Below are 18,934 nucleotides of genomic sequence, written 5' to 3'. Positions count from 1 at the left end.
TACAAAAGTTAATGAATTTATCTTCATAACACCGCTGTGAGTTGACGACGTAGTACTATGCCCATTTTACACATGAAGAACTGAGACACAGAGATTAAAGCCAAAATTGTCATAAGTGTCAAATAATTCTGGATGCCCAATTTGAGATGCCTAGTTCCTGATTTTTGGAGTACTTAGTATTTTATAGCACTTTATATGTTTAGAGCAGATCTCCCATTCACCTTGGTTGCAGTTACAAGCAGTACGCCCCTCTGCAAAGTGTTTCAAGTTGGGTACTCAGGCCTGGTCTACACTGGGGGGGTGGAGGTGGAATTGATCTAAGTTACGCAACTTCAGCTACGTGAACAACGTAGCTGAAGTTGACGTACTTAGATCTACTTACTGCGTGAGGTGTGTTCACTGTGGTAAGTCGACGGCTGATGCTCCCCCGTCGACTCTGCCTATGCTTCTCGCTCCAGTGGAGTATTGGAGTCGACGAGAGAGTGCTCAGTGGTCGATTTTTCACATCTAGACTAGACGCAATAAATCGACCCCCGCTGGATCGATCGCTGACCGTCGATCCAGCGCGTAATATAGACATGCCCTCAGAAAATAAGGAGCACACTGTGGCTACCTGTGAAAATGTTGGTTTGCGTGACTTGCCCAGCATCACATAGGAACTCTGTCACAGAGGCAGGAATAGAATCCAGTTCTCCAGGGCAGTATTCTACTGCCTTAACCATAATACCATCCTTTCTCATGCCCATCTAAATAGGCAGACTTTTAAAATAAAATAAAATTAAATAAATAAAAAAATAAACAACACTAAACACCTCTTTCTCTGCTACACAAAGCAGAGAGAAAGAACTCATGACTCTGTACTCACTGCTGAGATAGTCATAAAAGAACTTAGGTGGAGTTGGGTCCACAGCTCATTAAGTAACTCATATCAAACATTCAGATCTCTTAGGATCATGCATAAAGCTAAAAAAGTCATTACTTCACAATGGGTTGTGAAATGGTGCCATATGAGTATGCACACCCTGAGGGAGAAGTGAATCTGTGTTGCCAATACTGGAAAGAGAAATTTCTATTTACAGTCTCACTTCTGTAACTACACGTTTCAGATTGTAGTCAGTAGAGAACTGATCATTACTATGGCATTCTAATATTATCTACAATTGCTACTACTCAGCTGGTTAACACTGAAATCAGATCCACTTTTTTAAATAATTGTCATTTATTCTTCTAAAGAAAAATTCCCTTCCCAAAGGAAAAAATGGGAATTTGGCCTTCTGTTCTTCTGCAGTTAAAAGTAAACAATAGCCAGTGTTGATGACTTACCGGTATAATAAAATACTAGTATTCAGTATATACTGATGCTAAATCATTTGACAGTAAAATTAATTTTAGACATCCAAGTCTTTATCAGCACAAAACAGGACACTTCCCAGTTATCAAAGAAATAATTAAGCCATTGTGTTTCAATGCATGGGGTCACTAGCACACTCTATTTCTACCCTGCCCAGACTGAAGAGCAAGGGCTCCTTCCATCTTTTGTAACTCAGAGAAATGATGTCTTAGATTACAGGACAAGAGCAGACTCCAGGCTCTGCTTTTAATTCTTTGGAGCCAGTAATGTTATTAAGTCTACATGTAACCAATTTTCTTTGGAAAACTAGGCTCCGATCCTGCAAACACTTAAACATGTGTGTAACTAGGCCAGGGCTGGCTCTAGGCACCAGCGCTCCAAGCATGTGCTTGGGGTGGCACTTTCCAAGGGGCGGCACTTCGGCTCCTTTTCTATTACATTGAAAACAGTGTTCCTTGCACATAAAATATTCACTGGCATATATACAATGAGACAGGGCTCTATAGAAATCCTTGTCTCATTCAGCAAGGTACACAGGCTGAGAAAAGTGAATTCGCTTGCTCAGAACACAATACGTAGGAAAGACACAGGATACAGACATATTTAGTAGGGCTGTCAATTAATCACAGTTAACTCACGCGATTAACTCAAAAAAATTAACTGCAATTAAAAATATTAATTGTGATTAATTGCATTGTTAAACAACAGAATACCAATGGAAATTTTTTGGCTGTTTTTCTACATTTTCAAATGCATTGATTTCTATTACAACATAGAATACAAACTGTACAATGCTCACTTTATATTATTTTTATTACAAATATTTGCACTGTAAAAAATAAAAGAAATAGTATTTTGCAATTCACCTCATACAAGTATTATAGTGCAATCTCTATCGTGAAACTGTAACTTACAAATGTACATTTTTTTATTACATAACTGCACTCAAAAACAAAACAATGTAAAACTTTAGAGCCTACAAGTCCACTCAGTCCTACTTCTTGTTCAGCCAATCACTGACAAACAATTTTGTTTGCATTCACGGGAAATACTGCTACCTGCTTCTTATTTACAATGTCACCTGAAAGCAAGAACAGGCATTCACATGGCACTTTTGTAGCTGGCGTTGCAAGGTATTTACGTGCCAGATATGCAAAATATTCATGCTTCATGCTTCAGTCACCATTCCGTTAAAAAAATTGTGCATTAATTAAATTTGTCACTGAATTCCTTGGGGGAGAATTGTATGTCCCCTGCTCTGTTTTACCTGCATTCTACCATATATTTCATGTTATAACAGTCTTAGATGATGACCCAGCATATGTTGTTTGATTTACAAACACTGTCACTGCAGATTAGACAAAACGCAAAGAATAGCTACAGCACTCGACCCAAGGTAAAAGAATCTGAAGTGCTGTCCAAAATCTGAGTGGGACAAGGTGTGGAGCGTGCTTTCAGAAGACTTAATAGAGCAACACTCTGATGCGGAAACTACAGAACCCAAACCACCGAAAAGAAAGAAAGAAAGAATAATCAGCCTTCCGCTAGTGGTATCTGACTCAGATGATGAAAATGAACATGCATCGGTATGCTCTGCTTTGGATAGTTATCAAGCAGAACCCGTCATCAGCATGTCCTCTGGAATCGTGGTTGAAGCATGAAGGGACATATGAATCTTTAGCACATCTGGCACGTAAATATCTTGCTACACCAGTTACAACAGTGCCATGTGAACACCTGTTCTCACTTTCAGGTGACATTGTAAACAAGAAGCAGGCACCATTATCTCTTGCAAATGTAACCAAACTTGTTTGGCTGAGCGATTGGCTGAAGTAGGATTGAGAAGACTTGCAGGCTCTAAAGTTTTACATTGTTTTATTTTTGAATGCAGTTATTTTTTTCTACATAATTCTACATTTGAAAGTTCAACTTTCATGATAAAAAGATTGCACTACAGGACTTTTATTAGGTGAATTGAAATGTACTATTTCTTTTGTTTTTTACAGTGCAAATATTTGTATTAAAATACAAAGTGAGCACTGTACACTTTATATTCTGTGTTGTAATGGAAATCAATATGTTTGAAAACGTAGAAAACGTCCAAAAATATTTAAATAAATGGTATTCTATTATTAACAGTGCAATTAATCATGATTACTTTTTTTAATCACTTGACAGCCCTAATATTTAGATAATGCTATTCAAACTAACCTAAGTGGGGTTTGTGGAGAGAAGAATGGTTTATAGATTTGTACTTGTTTATTATTATTATAAAAATGACAGTATAAAAACTGAACTTTTTTTAACCTTTAAATATTCCTCGTTTCCATGCAGATACATTCAGAGTGTAAGCGGCTGTGTCATCAGCTTCTACAGTGAGGTTTGGAGTACCAGCCACCATTGGAAGATCTGAAGTCACCTAGGAAGACAGATTGCACACAGAAAAATCAAATACATCCTTTCCAACGGCTTTGAAAAGTAACATAAGGTATAAACAATATTGTAAGTAATAATAATTATAATATCTGCTCTTATATAGCACTTCTAATTATCAGATCTCAAAGTGCTTTACAAAGGAGGTATAAATCCTACTCCTTCCACACAGTCTTTGGTTGACTGTAAAGTGGAAGGAATATGCACAGTACAAGAACTAGTGTCACATACAGAAAGTATCAGGTATAAATTCTGGAGCCACTACTCAAGTTATATAGCATTAAATCATTAAGCCAGTCAATGGGACTACTTAAGTGTAAGGAAGGAATCAGGCTTTCAGTCTTTTAAATACATTTTCCTGAGAACAAAAATAGATGTAAAGAACATTACTTACTAAATTTACTAAGGAACATTTCAAATAGTGTTGTGTTAATATTCATTCTGGCCACTTATGCATTATGTAAAAAATAACCAGTAGTATGTTTTTGATGTTATGTGTCTATAACTTAGGTGGAAAGGCAATTAATTGAATAAGAACTGAAATAGCAAAAGATTTTTTTACACAGATATTCACTTTGCAGACCATAATTATTTTTACAAAAGTACAAGCTCACAGAGACCATACTGCAAAGTTTGCTCACAGCCAAGAGTCACTGAAAAATTAAGTCTAGTGTTCATAATGGATTTGGAAATACAAACTTTTATTTAAATTTGACAAAACTCCTTGTCAAATTTCCCTCTAACTTTTCTAAAATCTGTCCCTTGCTTTCCATGGCATATTTGCTGGAAGCCAGACTGCCAACATAGTCATAGTCACTGAGATTCTTTGGTGGTTATAAATACCTAGCTATGGTAGACAGACTGCAGAAAGTGTGGTTCCATATGCCATGGTTTCTCTTCCCTTAACTTCTATAAATTTTCTCTCTGGGCTCCCTGACTCTTCCCTCTCCAATCCAATCACCATTTCATAAGTAAGGATCCAATTCTGTCACGGAGGTCACAGACTCCAATGGACATCCATGACTTTGGCTTCAGCCTGTTACAACGGTGGAGCTGGAGTAGCTGTCAGCCCCAGCCCAGGAGCAGCAGCTAGTGGTCAGTTCCTTGGTCTGGAGCAGTGGCCCAGGGTCCCTGGAGCAGCAGCCAGGGCCAAGTCAACTCCCTGGCTGCCAGAGCAGTGACTCAAGCCTGCTGGACCAGCAGCCTGGGGCTAAATCAGCCCCCAGCCCCCGAACAATGGGGTGGGCATACCATGTATTTATATGGTGGCATTATGATATTTTCTATCTTCTCATCTATTCCTTTCCTAATGGTTCCTAACATTGTTAGCTTTTTTTGACTGCTGCTGTGCATTGAGCAGATGTTTTCAGAGAACTATCCACAATGACTCCAAGATCTCTTTCTTGAGTGGTAACAGCTAATTTAGACCTCATCACTTGTATGTATCTTTGGGATTATGTTTTCCAATGTACATTAACTTAGGTTTATCAACATTGAATTTCACCTGCCATTTTGTTGCCCAGTCTCTCAGTTTTGTGTGATATTTTGTAACTCCTCGCAGCCAACTTTGGACTTAACTATTTTTTTGTATCATCTGCAAATTTTGACACTATTAACCCCTTTTTCCAGATTATTTATTGCATATATTTAACAGTACTGGTCCCAGTACAGATCCTTGGGGGACACCACTATTTACCTCTCTGCACTGTAAAAACTGGCCATTTATTTCTGCCCCTTGTTTCCTATCTTTTAACTAGTTACTGATCCACGACAGGACCTTCCCTCTTATGCCATGACTGCCTATTTTGCTTAAGGCTTTGGTGAGGGACCTTGTCAAAGGCTTTCTGAAAGTTCCAATACACTATATCAACTGAATCATCCTTGTCCATCTGTCTGTTGACCAGTGGTGCAAGTAGATTTTAACTCTTACCAGTATGGTACTGACCCCTCGATCTTCCCCACCAAAATGTTCAGTGACTAGAGCCCTGCATGGATATAAATTTATACCAATGGATGCGGATATCCATGGATAAAAATCGCTATCCCCGAACCACAGGGCTCTCCCAGGATCCTCAGTGGCAAAAGGAGCAGAATGTGGGGCCACCACTCCCATGAGCCAACACCCCGCATCAGAAGCTCCTCTGCCGCAGCTGTACTGCCTCCAGCCCCACCTCCAGTTCTTCCACACAGCTGCGTCTCCTGTCTGGGTCTGCACAGTCCCACCAGAGGACAGCGGTGGGGGCGGAGCTGGGGGCAGTACACCCGCCGGTGTGGGGCGCTGGCCCCTGGGAGCAGCGGCTCCATGTTCTGCTCCTTTTGCCACTGTGGTTCCCTGGAGAGCCCTGCGGTTCAGCGGATACTGATTTCTAGCTACGGATATCCGCATCTGTGGCTATAAATTTGTATCCGCTCAGGGCTCTACAATTCATTCTTGAAAATGTGTCTTTCCGGGATGGCGTACTGGCAATAAATGTTTTAATAGTATGGCGTACCTGCCCATAGGGGCTTACTTGCACCACTGCTGTTGACCCACTCAAAGAATGCTCATTGATTTGCAAATTGATTTCTTAATTATTTGCTCCATTGTCTTTCCGGGTACTGTAGTTAAGCTGTATGGTCTGTAATTCTCTGGGTTGTCCTTATTTAACCTTTTTATAGATTGGTGGTATATTTGCCCTTTTCCGGTCCTCTGGAATCTCTCCTATCTTCCATGTCTTTTCAAAGATAATCGATAACGGCTCAGATATCTCCTCAGTCAGCTCCTTGAGTATTCTAGGATGGTGACTTGAAGACATTTAACTTGTTCTTTCCCTATTTTAGGGTCTGAACCAACCTCATTTTCACTGGCATTCACTATGTTAGACATCCAATCATTACTAAATTTTTTGGTGAAAACTGAAACAACAATTATATCAGAATCTGAGGTTTCATGTTAAAAAACTAAAAGTTTTGCCTTCAAAGCTGAAGATAAAAAGTTTGACAATGTGAACTCAAAGGCAAATAAAAAAGAGCCCCTATTTATTACTTTAACATGTCATTATTTTAAGCCAATCTCATTATGTTTTGGAGGCCTGACTCATAATTTTGAATGCTTTGGGTTAACAATACTGTAGAACCTCATTCTCTTCTTTAAAAATATAAAAAAATATTAAAACTTATAAGTGGAATATAAGTAGCTCACATTGGGTCAAATCCTGGCTGCATTTAAGTCAATGGGAGTTTTGATGTCGACTTCAATGGGGCCACGATTTTTACCCATGATCTTTAATTATTTTTCCCTCTCATCCTTTCCTCTGTTTTTTTTTAATGTTTGTTTGATGTAGACTAAGATTCAGAGCCTCTTTTAAAATCTCTGTAAAAGGTCCTGCAGAATTATGGCACTGTATAAATACTTAATACATTAAATAATAAAATGATAAAATAATTGAGTTTTGAGCTAAATCAATATTCCAGTCAGAAAGGCTCGATGGTACTTCTTCCAGCTCTGTTAATTATTTCAGTGCTGACAGTACCCAGCTTGTCAAGCACCCAGGTAGAAGACTTTTCAAATTCAGCAAAGATTATTGTTTCAGTAGTAAAAGCATCAGCTGCTTGGATCAATTTTTTCCTCCCAATTGTTAGCTTCTTCTTTCCAGGCAATAAGCTTTATTTATATTTTCTGAAGAAAACAACAAGCCTAGGATTATCTTGCTTCTGGCACTAGAGCCATTGATTGGTCTTACCATTATTCTTCTGTATATCATTTGTGTTAATATAATCCTTGTCAGATAACTGCAAGAATGTGATACTATTTACAATAAGGACATGTAGAAAAGCAAGCTACTTGAAGAGTAGGGATGGGAATCTGGTTGGACCTGAAGAAAAAAAGCCACTCCTGGGAGGAGAGACAGGAAGATGTCACACTCAGACATGCTAGAGCTGTGCCCCAATTTGTGCTTCAGAGTGCACATAAGAGCGTAGCTTGGCTAGCTGAAGAGGACTTGATTGGCTCTCACAAGCCCCCTCAAATTAAAGTCTTTGCAGGTGTCTGGGGGCCAATCTTGCCATTACTGATGCCCTGCCCTCCCTCCCTGTATTTGAGGTATATTGACCTGTCTTTCCAGGATGCCAGGGGTCTGACCAATTGCCTGTTTTGGTGTTATGAAGGATTTTTTTTTCCCATTGGGCCAAACTGGCAGGGATCCTGAGGATTTTTCATCTTCTCTGCAGCATTGTGTACAATTATGTACAATTTAGGTTAAAACAGTAAAAATAGGAATTTTACAGTTAGGAGGCAGTATAGGAATGTTTAATGGCTGGTGTGCAGTCTGAATAAAGGCTAAAAGGCCAGCTCCCAGAGATAAATGAGACCTAGGGTGTGGCTGGTAGACTGATTACCTGTAAGGAGAAAAGGAAACCTGAAGTCTTGCAGTCTGAGGTCCACTATGGTACACTCCACACCCCTCATAGGGATAGGGCAACAAGTTCAGAAGTATGCTGAGTCCTTGGGGCCTGGCTGAAGAGGGCTCAACCCAAGTTATTGGTTACATAATGTAAGTCCTGTATCCCTGCACAGGATACAATTAAATGCTGGTATGTGAGAGAGGGTGAGCAGATAAAATAGAGTGGCAACACTAAATTAATAAAGTTGTGTCCTACTGCTTAACTCCATCCCTGTGTCTGTCTTTCATTCACCTGAGTATCCAGATCAACCACTTAAGATTTGCCACTGGCTTCAGTGACCAGTGGAACAGGACCCCAAATGCCAGCTGAAATTGGTATTTCCGCAATCTTCCATCAGCCTCATCTATAACATCGTGTAACAGGGTAGCTGACCCCTTAAATAAAACTGGGCTCAGCTCTCCCATTCCAGTTCAGGTGTACCTCAGTTTGGTGTAATGAGGAACCTGGGGCTGCCCCAAGAGATATAAAGAAGAATTCAGAAGCCTGAGAGCAGAGTTCAGAATCCAGAGTCCAGCATCCTGAGAGAGGTCTTAGAGGGAGAGTTTAAGGCCCAGAGTTTAAAAAGGAAGAGAACCCAGACACCTGGGTAAAGAGAACTCAGAGGAAGAGCAGAGCTCAGCTGAGAGCTTCAGGGATGGGGTACCCCTGAAGACAGGAGTAGTGAAAATTCCCTGTTTGAACAGTGGGAGCCAGGTCAGACTAGTGAAAGCAGAAGGCAGGAAGGCCGTCAGAGAGTTGCCTACAACTATCTCCAGGCCAGAAAGCCATGGTTAGAGAGATGGATATGTGAAGACTAAAAGCAGCAGAGGGAGATGCCTGCTGGCTCTCTGAGCTGGAGATCTGAAGCCAGAAGACCAGAAAAGGTTGGAGGCTGGGGAACAATGGAGGGGTGAGCCCACTTATGTCTCTAGGCAAGACCATTCTTGTGAATGAAACAGGGCAGAATAACACCCCAGCTAGAGGGGCTGAACTAGATGACCTCCTGAGGTCCCTTCCAACCCTGAGATTCTATGATTCTATGAACTGAAGCATGGTGAGAAACACCAGAGCCGAATCTGAGAGCTGAGCTAACGTGTAGCAAGAGACACCAGAGCCGTACTTGGTGTTGGACTGTTGAGACAAATGTTCTGTTTGGATTGTGCTGGGGGGATTCTGGTTTATGGTAGTGGGGCCTTTGGTAATAAATTAACCCTGCAAAAATGGCAATGTATATGCTTCAAAGGCTGTTCTGAGTTTATGTAATGAATCCAACGGGAAACTAAGGCAAGGGGTCACTTGCAGGGCTGCCCAGAGGCCACACATTTACATGCCCCAATACGATTACTATGAAACTCACTAATATGCTCATCAACTTCTGCTATCTCCTACAGATTCAAATACCAGCCATCTATCACCAACGAAGCATTCCTACTCATTTATCTTTGTAAGCACTTCTGTCTCTTTCAGCTATTCACTCCTTCAGAGGCCTAATTTCCAAACAATGCTCACAACCAAATGATCTCCTTTATCAGAAATCTTGACAACCATAAACATACTGCAACCCTTATTTACATGTTGGTTTTTTTTGCTCTATTCAGTAAATTGTTTGTGCTGCTCAGATGCCCAACTGACTCAGCTATTACAATCATGACACACATTCAGAATAAAGTTTTTTAAAGCACTTGATTCACTCAGTATCTTACTCTCTACTGGACTCTCACAGCATCAGTTAGCTTTTTAAAAAAAAATAATCTTGTATTCTGTATCCAAGAGCAATAAGGATGTAAACAGAATTACAGTGTTAGTCTAGAACAGGGGTAGGCAACCTATGGTACGTGTGCTGAAGGCAGCACGTGAGCTGATTTTCAGCGGCACTCACGCTGCCCCGGTCCTGGCCACTGGTCCTGGAGGCTCTGCATTTTAATTTAATTTTAAAAGAAGCTTCTTAAACATATTGAAAACCTTCTTTACTTTACATACAACAATAGTTTAGTCATATATTATAGACTTAGAGAAACAGACCTTCTAAAAATGTTAAAATGTATTTCCAGCACGCAAAACCTTAAATTAGAGTGAATAAATGAAGACTCGGCACACCACTTCTGAAAGGTTGCTGACCCCTGGTCTAGAACAAAATTCAGTTATATAAAATTTTGATAAGAATAATTTCTTGCTATTACTTTGGACAGTAACTTGATGAGAAAGTTAAAATTTGTAACTGTACATGTTAGATACACTAGCTGGGAATGCTTTGGGCCAGTTGCTTTCATCGCTGTCAGGTAGAAACATCAATTGACTTGTACCCAAAGTTTCATCCTAATAATATTTTTCCCCTATATGAGGATTTTCATCCAAAGGTCTTAAATTATTTATATTGCAGTAGCACCTAGAAGCCACCAATCAAGGATCAGGGCCTCATTGTGCTAGGCACTCGTGTATGTACGCACACAAAACAACAGAATGGTGCCTATGCCCCCCAAAGAGTTTACAAAGATGCCAGTGTTTTAGAAAGGAAGATATTATTATACCCATTTTACATACAAGGAAAATAAGGATTGTACACATTAGGATGTTTGTTCAGGATCACAAAGCAAGCATGTAGCAGAAATGAGTATAAAACCCAAGTGTCCCGACTCCTAGTTCCATCTATTGCTACACCATGAAGCCTCTTTTACTGTGGTGTCCCATCCTGTCTCTATCAAATTCCTCAGCTGAAGCTTGCATATTATTCAAAAACAGAAAGGAATGAGTGCAATAATAATAAACATATCCAAAATACTATTAATATCAGGAAGGGTCATTATAATGATCATTTCTGAAATATTTGGCCTATCAGTCTGAAATGCTTGGTATCTATGTAGCAACACTTCATACAGGGAGAATAAGTTAGGAAATTACTCAAAGACAATGACTCTGCATCCTATGGGAAAAAGATGCATCATCCGATGTGTCAGTCCAGGGTTGTCTTATCCATTAATGGAAGGAGAACTAAACTGCAGATTTTCAAGTCTCTTTGACATCCCAGGCCATAACCTTGAGAGAGGATAATAGGCAGCCGAATGGTGAGGCCCTTTTTGGACTGTACAGTCATTCAGGGATTAGAAGCAGAAAATTGTCACTTTCATTTTAGTCACTCTGTTAGTCAATCTACCCACATTTAAATTATACCACATTCACTTTTCCTAGATTTTAGGAGATTGCCAAGGGCACCCAGAGCACTGAATTGGAGTTTTTATTAAATTAATATAATTCTAAATAACTCAACCAAAAATACAGACATGAAGTATAAATTCTGCTTGTTTTTGAGAAGACTGTTTAATCCCAAATCCAATAGAATTTGTCTCTCTCTTTTTTTTTAAACAAAAATCAGTAAAATGGTAGTTGATAGTACCTTGGGTTAATGGAGTTGCCTTTTACTTTTCAGTATCAGTGTTCAAATTCCAACTTATGTTTTAAATGAAAATAAGATGAATTCTTATTTTGTTGCATGAACCACACATTGTCATTACACAAAATACAATCTGAAGTAGTTTAGTAAGATTGGTGTTTTTTCTCAAGAAAGGCCCACAAATGAACAGGGTGTGGGACTACGGTGCAATGGTAGAGCTGTGTAGAAAAGCTTTAGGAATGCTTCTTTTATTATAGCCTGACTCCGTACACAGTTACTAGCCCTTGATGTTCATTAGCATAACTAGATGCTTTACTTACATAGGTTGTTTTGGAAAGACAGTCTATCCTATCATTAAGAAACAGCAAGGCTGTTCATGTTGCCCTAATATTTAGTGTGTAATCATTACAATTAGATCAAAGAAGCAGTGCTGTCTTACAGTATCCGCAAAAGTACTGACCGTATCCCTGTTTTTTTCAATGCCCACAACACTTAAGTTCAGTATCATCATGACTGTTCATAAAATAAGAACTATGAAATACCCGAGTTAAACAAAAATTGGAAGACTATTCTAACACAGTTATCATGGTATCCCTGTGAAAGACTTTTGACAGTCCAAAGTAATATATAATTAAGGATTTTTTTTAAATGAGAGGGAAAAGGCGCCTGATTCTCCAAGTGCCCGGCACCTTGAGTCATCATTTATAGCTGCCTGTACAAACTGAGTACAAAGTAGATATAAAATACTATAAGATACAAATTGTCCATTCACTTTTAGCAGTAGCAACATTTTACACTCACTTTGCAAAGGCACAGATGACCACCCAGGGTGGAAGGCAGTAGAGAACCAGGCCCCAAAATAGTATGAAGAAATTAAATTATTAACAGAGCTGAGTCACCCTCAAATAAGTGACTTAAAATGTGATATCTGATAGTTATTAAAGCCAGACAGGTAAATGACTGAATAGAATGGTATTTATGTGAACACATTTAAACTAAATATCCTAACCCCAATTGTCCAAAATGTTATTTTATTTAATTTCAGGTATATCTAAACCATTCAAGTAATGGTAGGTACTTGCAGTAACCTTTATTGTAAAATTGTTATTTACAAATATTCATTCCTAATTTTTGTGAAATATTACCACATAGCTGTCATTCCCTTCAGCAATTTTTTCCTTAAACATCAGAGATCGATTATAGCCAATTATCTCATTTGGCATTTAATAAAATAAGAGAACACATTAACTGTTCTTTTGGAAAAAAGAAAGCAATTCAATTTATAAATATCTAACTAATTTATTGGTTAGAGCTAAGGTATATTTAAATAAAAAGAACATGAAATAAACCTATCATTTCAATTGTTCATTAGCAATTTTAAAAAAATTCTACAATTTATATGATCATTCAGCAAAGCTCCATTTACTCAAAACTGTAATTCTTTTTCTCACATTAAAAGTGGATTCCAGTGTATAGTTTAATGCCCACATAGGGATACCCAATTAAATATAAATGCATCCATAAATTGGCTGTTCCAAATGGCTTTTGGGATTATTTATGTTCATTTCACCAGAATTCAAGATAGCTGAAGGTAAAATGTCTGTGTATATGTGTTTGTCTGTTTTAGAAAAAGTATCAGTTTTGTGTGACACCCTTCTTTTGAAAAGGTCATTTTATTGGAAACTTAGTCTGAGATTCTGAAGCAACAAGTAAAATAGCACATTTTATGTGGTTTATATATGTGATTTTATTGTTCAATTTTATGCAGATAATATTCAAGATTTATTAATATTCCAGCTCTTCCATTCCCCCACCATTTAGATTTTTAATATTTGGAGTATTCAGTACTAATGGCTACATATAACATTTCCAAATCAACACTTGCTGCAGGTTCCAACTCATTTTTTTGGTGCTGGCATGCCCAGCTGAGGAGAGAACGCTGCATGAACTAGCTGAATATGGGGAGGAGAAAGGAGAAGGAAAAAGGATAGCCACACTGATAAACTGAGGCAAGGCCACTGTTAACAGAGCTGATTTTGGATCTCATGAAGGTGACTAAACTTTTGTTAAAAAAAGGCCTCCTGCCCTTTCCCTTGCAGAGGTAGCCTTAAAAACCCCAAACTAGTGCAAACCAATTGCAATGGTTGAAAGGAGCAAGCAGCTGGATTCCACCTTTGCAGCTGGAGGGGACAATGACTCCATCCCACACAGACACTTATCTGTGCCCTAGTAGCTGCAAGGTAATTTGTAAAGTCATGTCTGTAAAAAAGCCAAAAATGGAGTGTCTTCCTTCTGTGCGGTCCACTGTAGTGAGCCATGCTGCTGTTTGTACATGTTCCCCAAAGCCTGTGCACAGAGCTGCCCCCTGGCTGGAGGCACAACCAGCTGTTACTCCCACCTCCTCTGATCAACTGTCACATTCCAACCGCCACAGAACCTTTGGCCTCCAACATTCCACCTGGCTCTTACGGGGCCCAGTGATTGAACCTGGTGTTATTCTCAGCCATACTCGTAGGTAGTTCCATCACCTCACACTGACTCACAGACAGTCTCGGCTTCAGAGTCACACATGGACGAGTGACAATACTAGATTGTGTTGATTTATGCGGGTGGTGAATGGGGGCTGGGTGTTTGGGGTTATTGTGGGCACTGTGTTATGTGGGTAGTTTTGAAGAATTGTGGTGGCTGAGATAAGTATTCCACCATCTGTGCAACCTCCCACATACAACCAATGAAAGTGTTGCACAAAGATTACCTGTAAAGGAATGGTAGTGATTGGCTGAGTTACCTCTCATATCACAACGATCTAGGACTCTTGGCTATGGCATACAGACATGCCTTGCAGTAGCTAAAAGCACCAGTGTAATTCAAAATAAAAAATGAATGAGAACTTAAAAATTGGATGGTAACAGACAGCAAATCCCTGTGATGATTGAATCAGGTGATATTCTGAACTCTGCTTTTAGCAGTCTCAATCGCTTCACAATGACTCAACAGACATTCTAGGCTTCAGAGTGACAATCCTGGAATCTTTTTATATAGACGGAAATGTGATCAAAATGGATCACCTCTTTCCCTGCTGATGCCTGCCTGCCCAGCTACAGCCCAGAGTTTAAAGATCTAAATACGGGAGGGGAGTTTGGAGCAATATCCCTCTGTCCTTTCATATCTCCCGCTCTTGGGGAGACCTGATTGTCTACCCCTACTTCAGCGAGGAGAGACCAGCATCCAGACAAACTAATCCACCTCAGAAATCAAATCGGACCCTCACTGCCCGAACAATCCACGTAGTTCATACACAAAACTGATTCACTCCCCACTTTGCCAACCACTCCACAGCCAGAGGACACAGGAGAAACTACCTGCCACAACCGCTGCCAGCAGAGACTTTCACCATCACTACTGTTGTGAAGAACAGCTGTGTGATAAAGAAGCCTACTAGAGAAGTTCCATTAAGTGATGGGGAGGCTGAGGGTACTGCGGCTTGAATAAGTTCCGAAGGACTAATGGATGGGGAAGAATACAAGGGGAGAGGATTGAGCAGATGGATTTTTGGGCACGATGGTTGAAGAATATGAAATTGATGGGGTTTGGGATTTCAGGGATTGGGGAAAGGGCATGGAATTTCTACCCAAGAAATGTCTCACATACTTTCAGCTAGAACAATTTGTTTGAGGGAGCCCCTTTTTAAACTTCTGATTGCACATAATCAGATTACCATGAAACATCTGTGAGGGTACCCAAGAGCAGTGCCACTCTGGAGGGCCCATTGTGACAAAACAGACAGACAGGAAGAAGGGACTGTATAGTTTGGATGGCCTCCATCTCAGTAGAAGGGGAACCAATTTCCTTGGGGACAAGCTGACTAGAGTAGTCAGGAGAGGGTTAAACTAATAGTGAAAGAGGAGGATAAAAAGAAGAAAGAGATGAGCACTCGGCAAAAAATCGAGATGTGGAGAACAAAATTAATCAAGAAACCAAGGGACATGAAAAGAAGAAAATCCTGAATTGCCATTACACTAATGCTAGGAGCCTGGGTAACAAACAAGAGGAACTGGAATTCCTAATTTATGAGCACAAATTAAATGTAGATAGTATTATTGAAATCTGGTGGGATGATTTGCATGATTGAAATATTAAAAATTAATGGTTATAAACTATTTAGGAAGGATCAAGTTGGCAACAGGGGAGGGGAAGTGGCACTCTATGTAAAAAATGGCATTACCTGTTCCCAAGTCACTGATAACTCAAAAGAATATGATCTTGAATGTTTATGGATAAATGTTGTAACAGATAAAGCTTAAGATGGGGTACTAGCTGGTGTCTGCTACAGACCAACAAATTACACTAGGGAACAGGATGACTGCCTCCTTACACACCTATCTACATAAAATTTAGGGAAAAACCTGGAGAGATCATGGGAGGGCTTCAATTTGAGTGACACATGTTGGCGGTCTCATGCTACCAGAAGTAAAAGAGACTTGAAATTTCTAAACATTATAGATGACAATTTCCTAACTCAAAAAGTGTTGCATTTCAACACAGGGGAATTCTGTATTAGACCATGTCTTAATAGATAAAGAGGAACTGATCACAGAACAAATGTGAATGATAATTGGGATCATTTATCTTATTTGAAGCCCCAAAAGCCATGATCCCACCATTGAGGAAGAAGGCCATGCTGATTAAAAAAACAACCTGGTTTACAGGGGAACTGAAGGTAGTTGTAAAAAACAAAATACAAGGGAAAGTTGACAGTAACGAGTTAAGTATTGTAGAAAATTGATAAAGGAATCCAAGAGACATAAGGAGAAATCTATGGCCAGCAGAGTTATGGACAATAAGTAGTTTTTAAAAAATATATTAGGAACAAAAAGAATCGTTACAAGATGGAAATTATGAAATTATCCATAACAATGCAGATAAAGCAAAAGTTAGCCATAAATATTTCTCTTCTATATTTGGGGAAATACAGATGATATAATCGCATTATATGATGATGATAATACTCTTTCCATTCCAGTAGTATCTTTGGAGGATGTTAAATAGAAGCTACTACTGTTAGACATTTTTAAATCAGCAGGTCCAGATAACTTGCATCCAAGAATTTTAAAAGAGCTGGCTGAGGAACTCATTAGACCAGTGTTTCCCAAACTTGGGACGCTGCTTGTGTAGGGAAAGCCCCTGGCAGGCAGGGCCCATTTGTTTACCTGCCCTGTCTGAAGGTCTGGCTGATCGCGGCTCCCAGTGGCTGCAGTTCGCTGATGCAGGCCAATGAGAGCTGCTGGAAGTGGCATGGGCTGAGGGACTTACTGGCCACCACATCCTGCAGCTCCCATTGGCCTGGAGGAGCAAACCGTGGCCAGTGGGAGCCATGATCGGCCGGACCTGCAGACACCTCCAGGCCCCAGCACGCCAAGTGTGTGCTTGGGGCGGCATGCCGTGGGGGGCGCTCTGCCTGTCGCCGGGAGGGCGGCAGGTGGCTCCGGTGGACCTCCCGCAGGCGTGCCTGTGGAGGGTCCGCTGGTCCTGCGGCTTCGGACTCAAGGAGCTCAATCTATCTTAACAAAGAGAAGGTTAAGGTGCGACTTGATTACAGTCTCTAAGTACCTACATGAGGAACAAATATTTAATAATGGGCTCATCAAACTAGTAGTGAAAAGAGTAACACAATCCAATGGCTGGAAGTTGAAGCTAGACAAATTCAGACTGAAAATGAAGCATACATTTTTAACAGTGAGAGTAATTGACCATTGGAGCATTTACCATGGGTTGTGGTGGATTCTCCATCACTAACAATTTTTAAATCAAGATTGAATGTTTTTCTAAAATACATGTTCCAGGAATTATTTTAGGGAACTTTTATAGCCTGTGTCATACAGGAGGTCAGACTAGATGATCGAAGTGGTCCCTTTTGGCCTTAGAATCTATGAATATACATGTATATGTGAAAGAGAAACTGAACTGAGTACTGGAAATGTAACTTTTTTTTTAAACTTCCTGGTTATGTATTCATTTCAGAGTGTTTTCTGAAATGAATAACATTTTGCATGTGTGATCTGATAACTGACCAATTATCTGTACTGCTTTACATGTTCCTTTATCTTCCTTCAGAGTTATTTTAATGGTATCTGATCTGAATGGTACTGAAAAATTAATTTAGCATCTTATTTTTACTACAAGAGCAAGCCACAAATTGTAGCTAAATTTACTATAAAAGGTGCCGTTAGAAGCAACTATTCTCACACCAGTGTATTCTTACTCTACAGACATGGTTTTATGTAAAAATTTAAAAAACGGTAGAGATTGTTGTCACGAGACCAAATGATTAAATTATTTAATACTACTTTACACTTCTATTGCAATCTGATTATATGAATCTAATTTTACAGCCACTACAATCCACTTATGTTGAAGTCTCTAACTTTGTATTAATTCAGTATCAGATAAGAAACTGCTCTGTGCCCAGCACTACATATGCACACAATGCTTTATGAATTCTGTTGTGGAGAAGTGTTATATATGGAGTAATCACAGGAATTCCTTTTATTGCAGTATTTCCTTGTAAAGGCTTCAGAGAGATTCCCTTAGCAGAATTTCTCTGCGGAGGTTCACCTTCAGACACACACTCTCTCTACATCCCTTTTCATCCTCACCCCCAAAATCAGAAACTTTTATGAGTTTTTGATTAAGTGACAAATCTCATCCTGCTGTTGTTAATTCAGGTTCAGAAAAGAACCAGCTGCTTTTCCTCAAGTCTTGTCTACACTTCAGTTTTGTTGACAAAGGCCAGTTTTTGTTGACAAAAAAGTGGAGGTATAACACACTGAAATGCTCCTCCTGCCAATGTAATACTCCTGCTATGCTGACATAATAAAACCATCTCAACAAGAGGTGTAGGGCTTATATTGGTGTTGCTAGGGTAACGCAATGTCTGTGTAAACAAATTAGTGTCTGTTAGAAGACAGGATACTGGGCTAGATGGACCTTTGGTCTGACCCAGTATAGCCATTCTTATGTTAAAGCTGCCCGGTTCCCGGTGGGGAGCGGGAGGAACTGAAAAGCCAGGGCAGCTGAACCCTGCTCCCCGGGGCGAGAAGCCCCGGGCAGCTTCCCCGCTTTCCCAGCAGGGAATGAGGAGACAAGCCCCAGGCAGTTTGCCCCCTGCTCCCACTGGGGAACATGGAGGTGAAAAACCCAAGGTGGCTTCCCCCTTGCTCCTGATGGGGAACAGGGAGTCGGAGGTAGAAGGCAGCCTGCCAGGAGCCCGGGAGCCTATGGGGCAGCTGGGCTCTTGGTAGGCAACTGCCAGAAAAGCTGAGAGACCAGGCTCTCAGCTC

The 18,934-nt window shown here is 40.0% G+C and overlaps 1 protein-coding gene across 2 annotated transcripts in view; it reads right to left on the bottom strand.

The window, feature by feature from the left end:
• CFAP47 (cilia and flagella associated protein 47) overlaps positions 1-18,934 on the bottom strand; it is a 647,660-nt gene that overhangs the window by 269,890 nt on the left and 358,836 nt on the right. For both annotated transcript variants that reach the window (XM_045022903.1, XM_045023700.1), the window contains one exon: positions 3,659-3,770. In XM_045022903.1, the coding sequence (XP_044878838.1) occupies positions 3,659-3,770 (112 nt within the window). The remainder of the gene's footprint in view (positions 1-3,658; positions 3,771-18,934) is intronic.

Source organism: Mauremys mutica, chromosome 1, assembly GCF_020497125.1.
Source record: "Mauremys mutica isolate MM-2020 ecotype Southern chromosome 1, ASM2049712v1, whole genome shotgun sequence".
NCBI lineage: Eukaryota > Metazoa > Chordata > Testudines > Geoemydidae > Mauremys > Mauremys mutica.
Note: the sequence above shows the minus strand (reverse complement) of the source record. Positions and strands in the feature narration are given on the sequence as shown.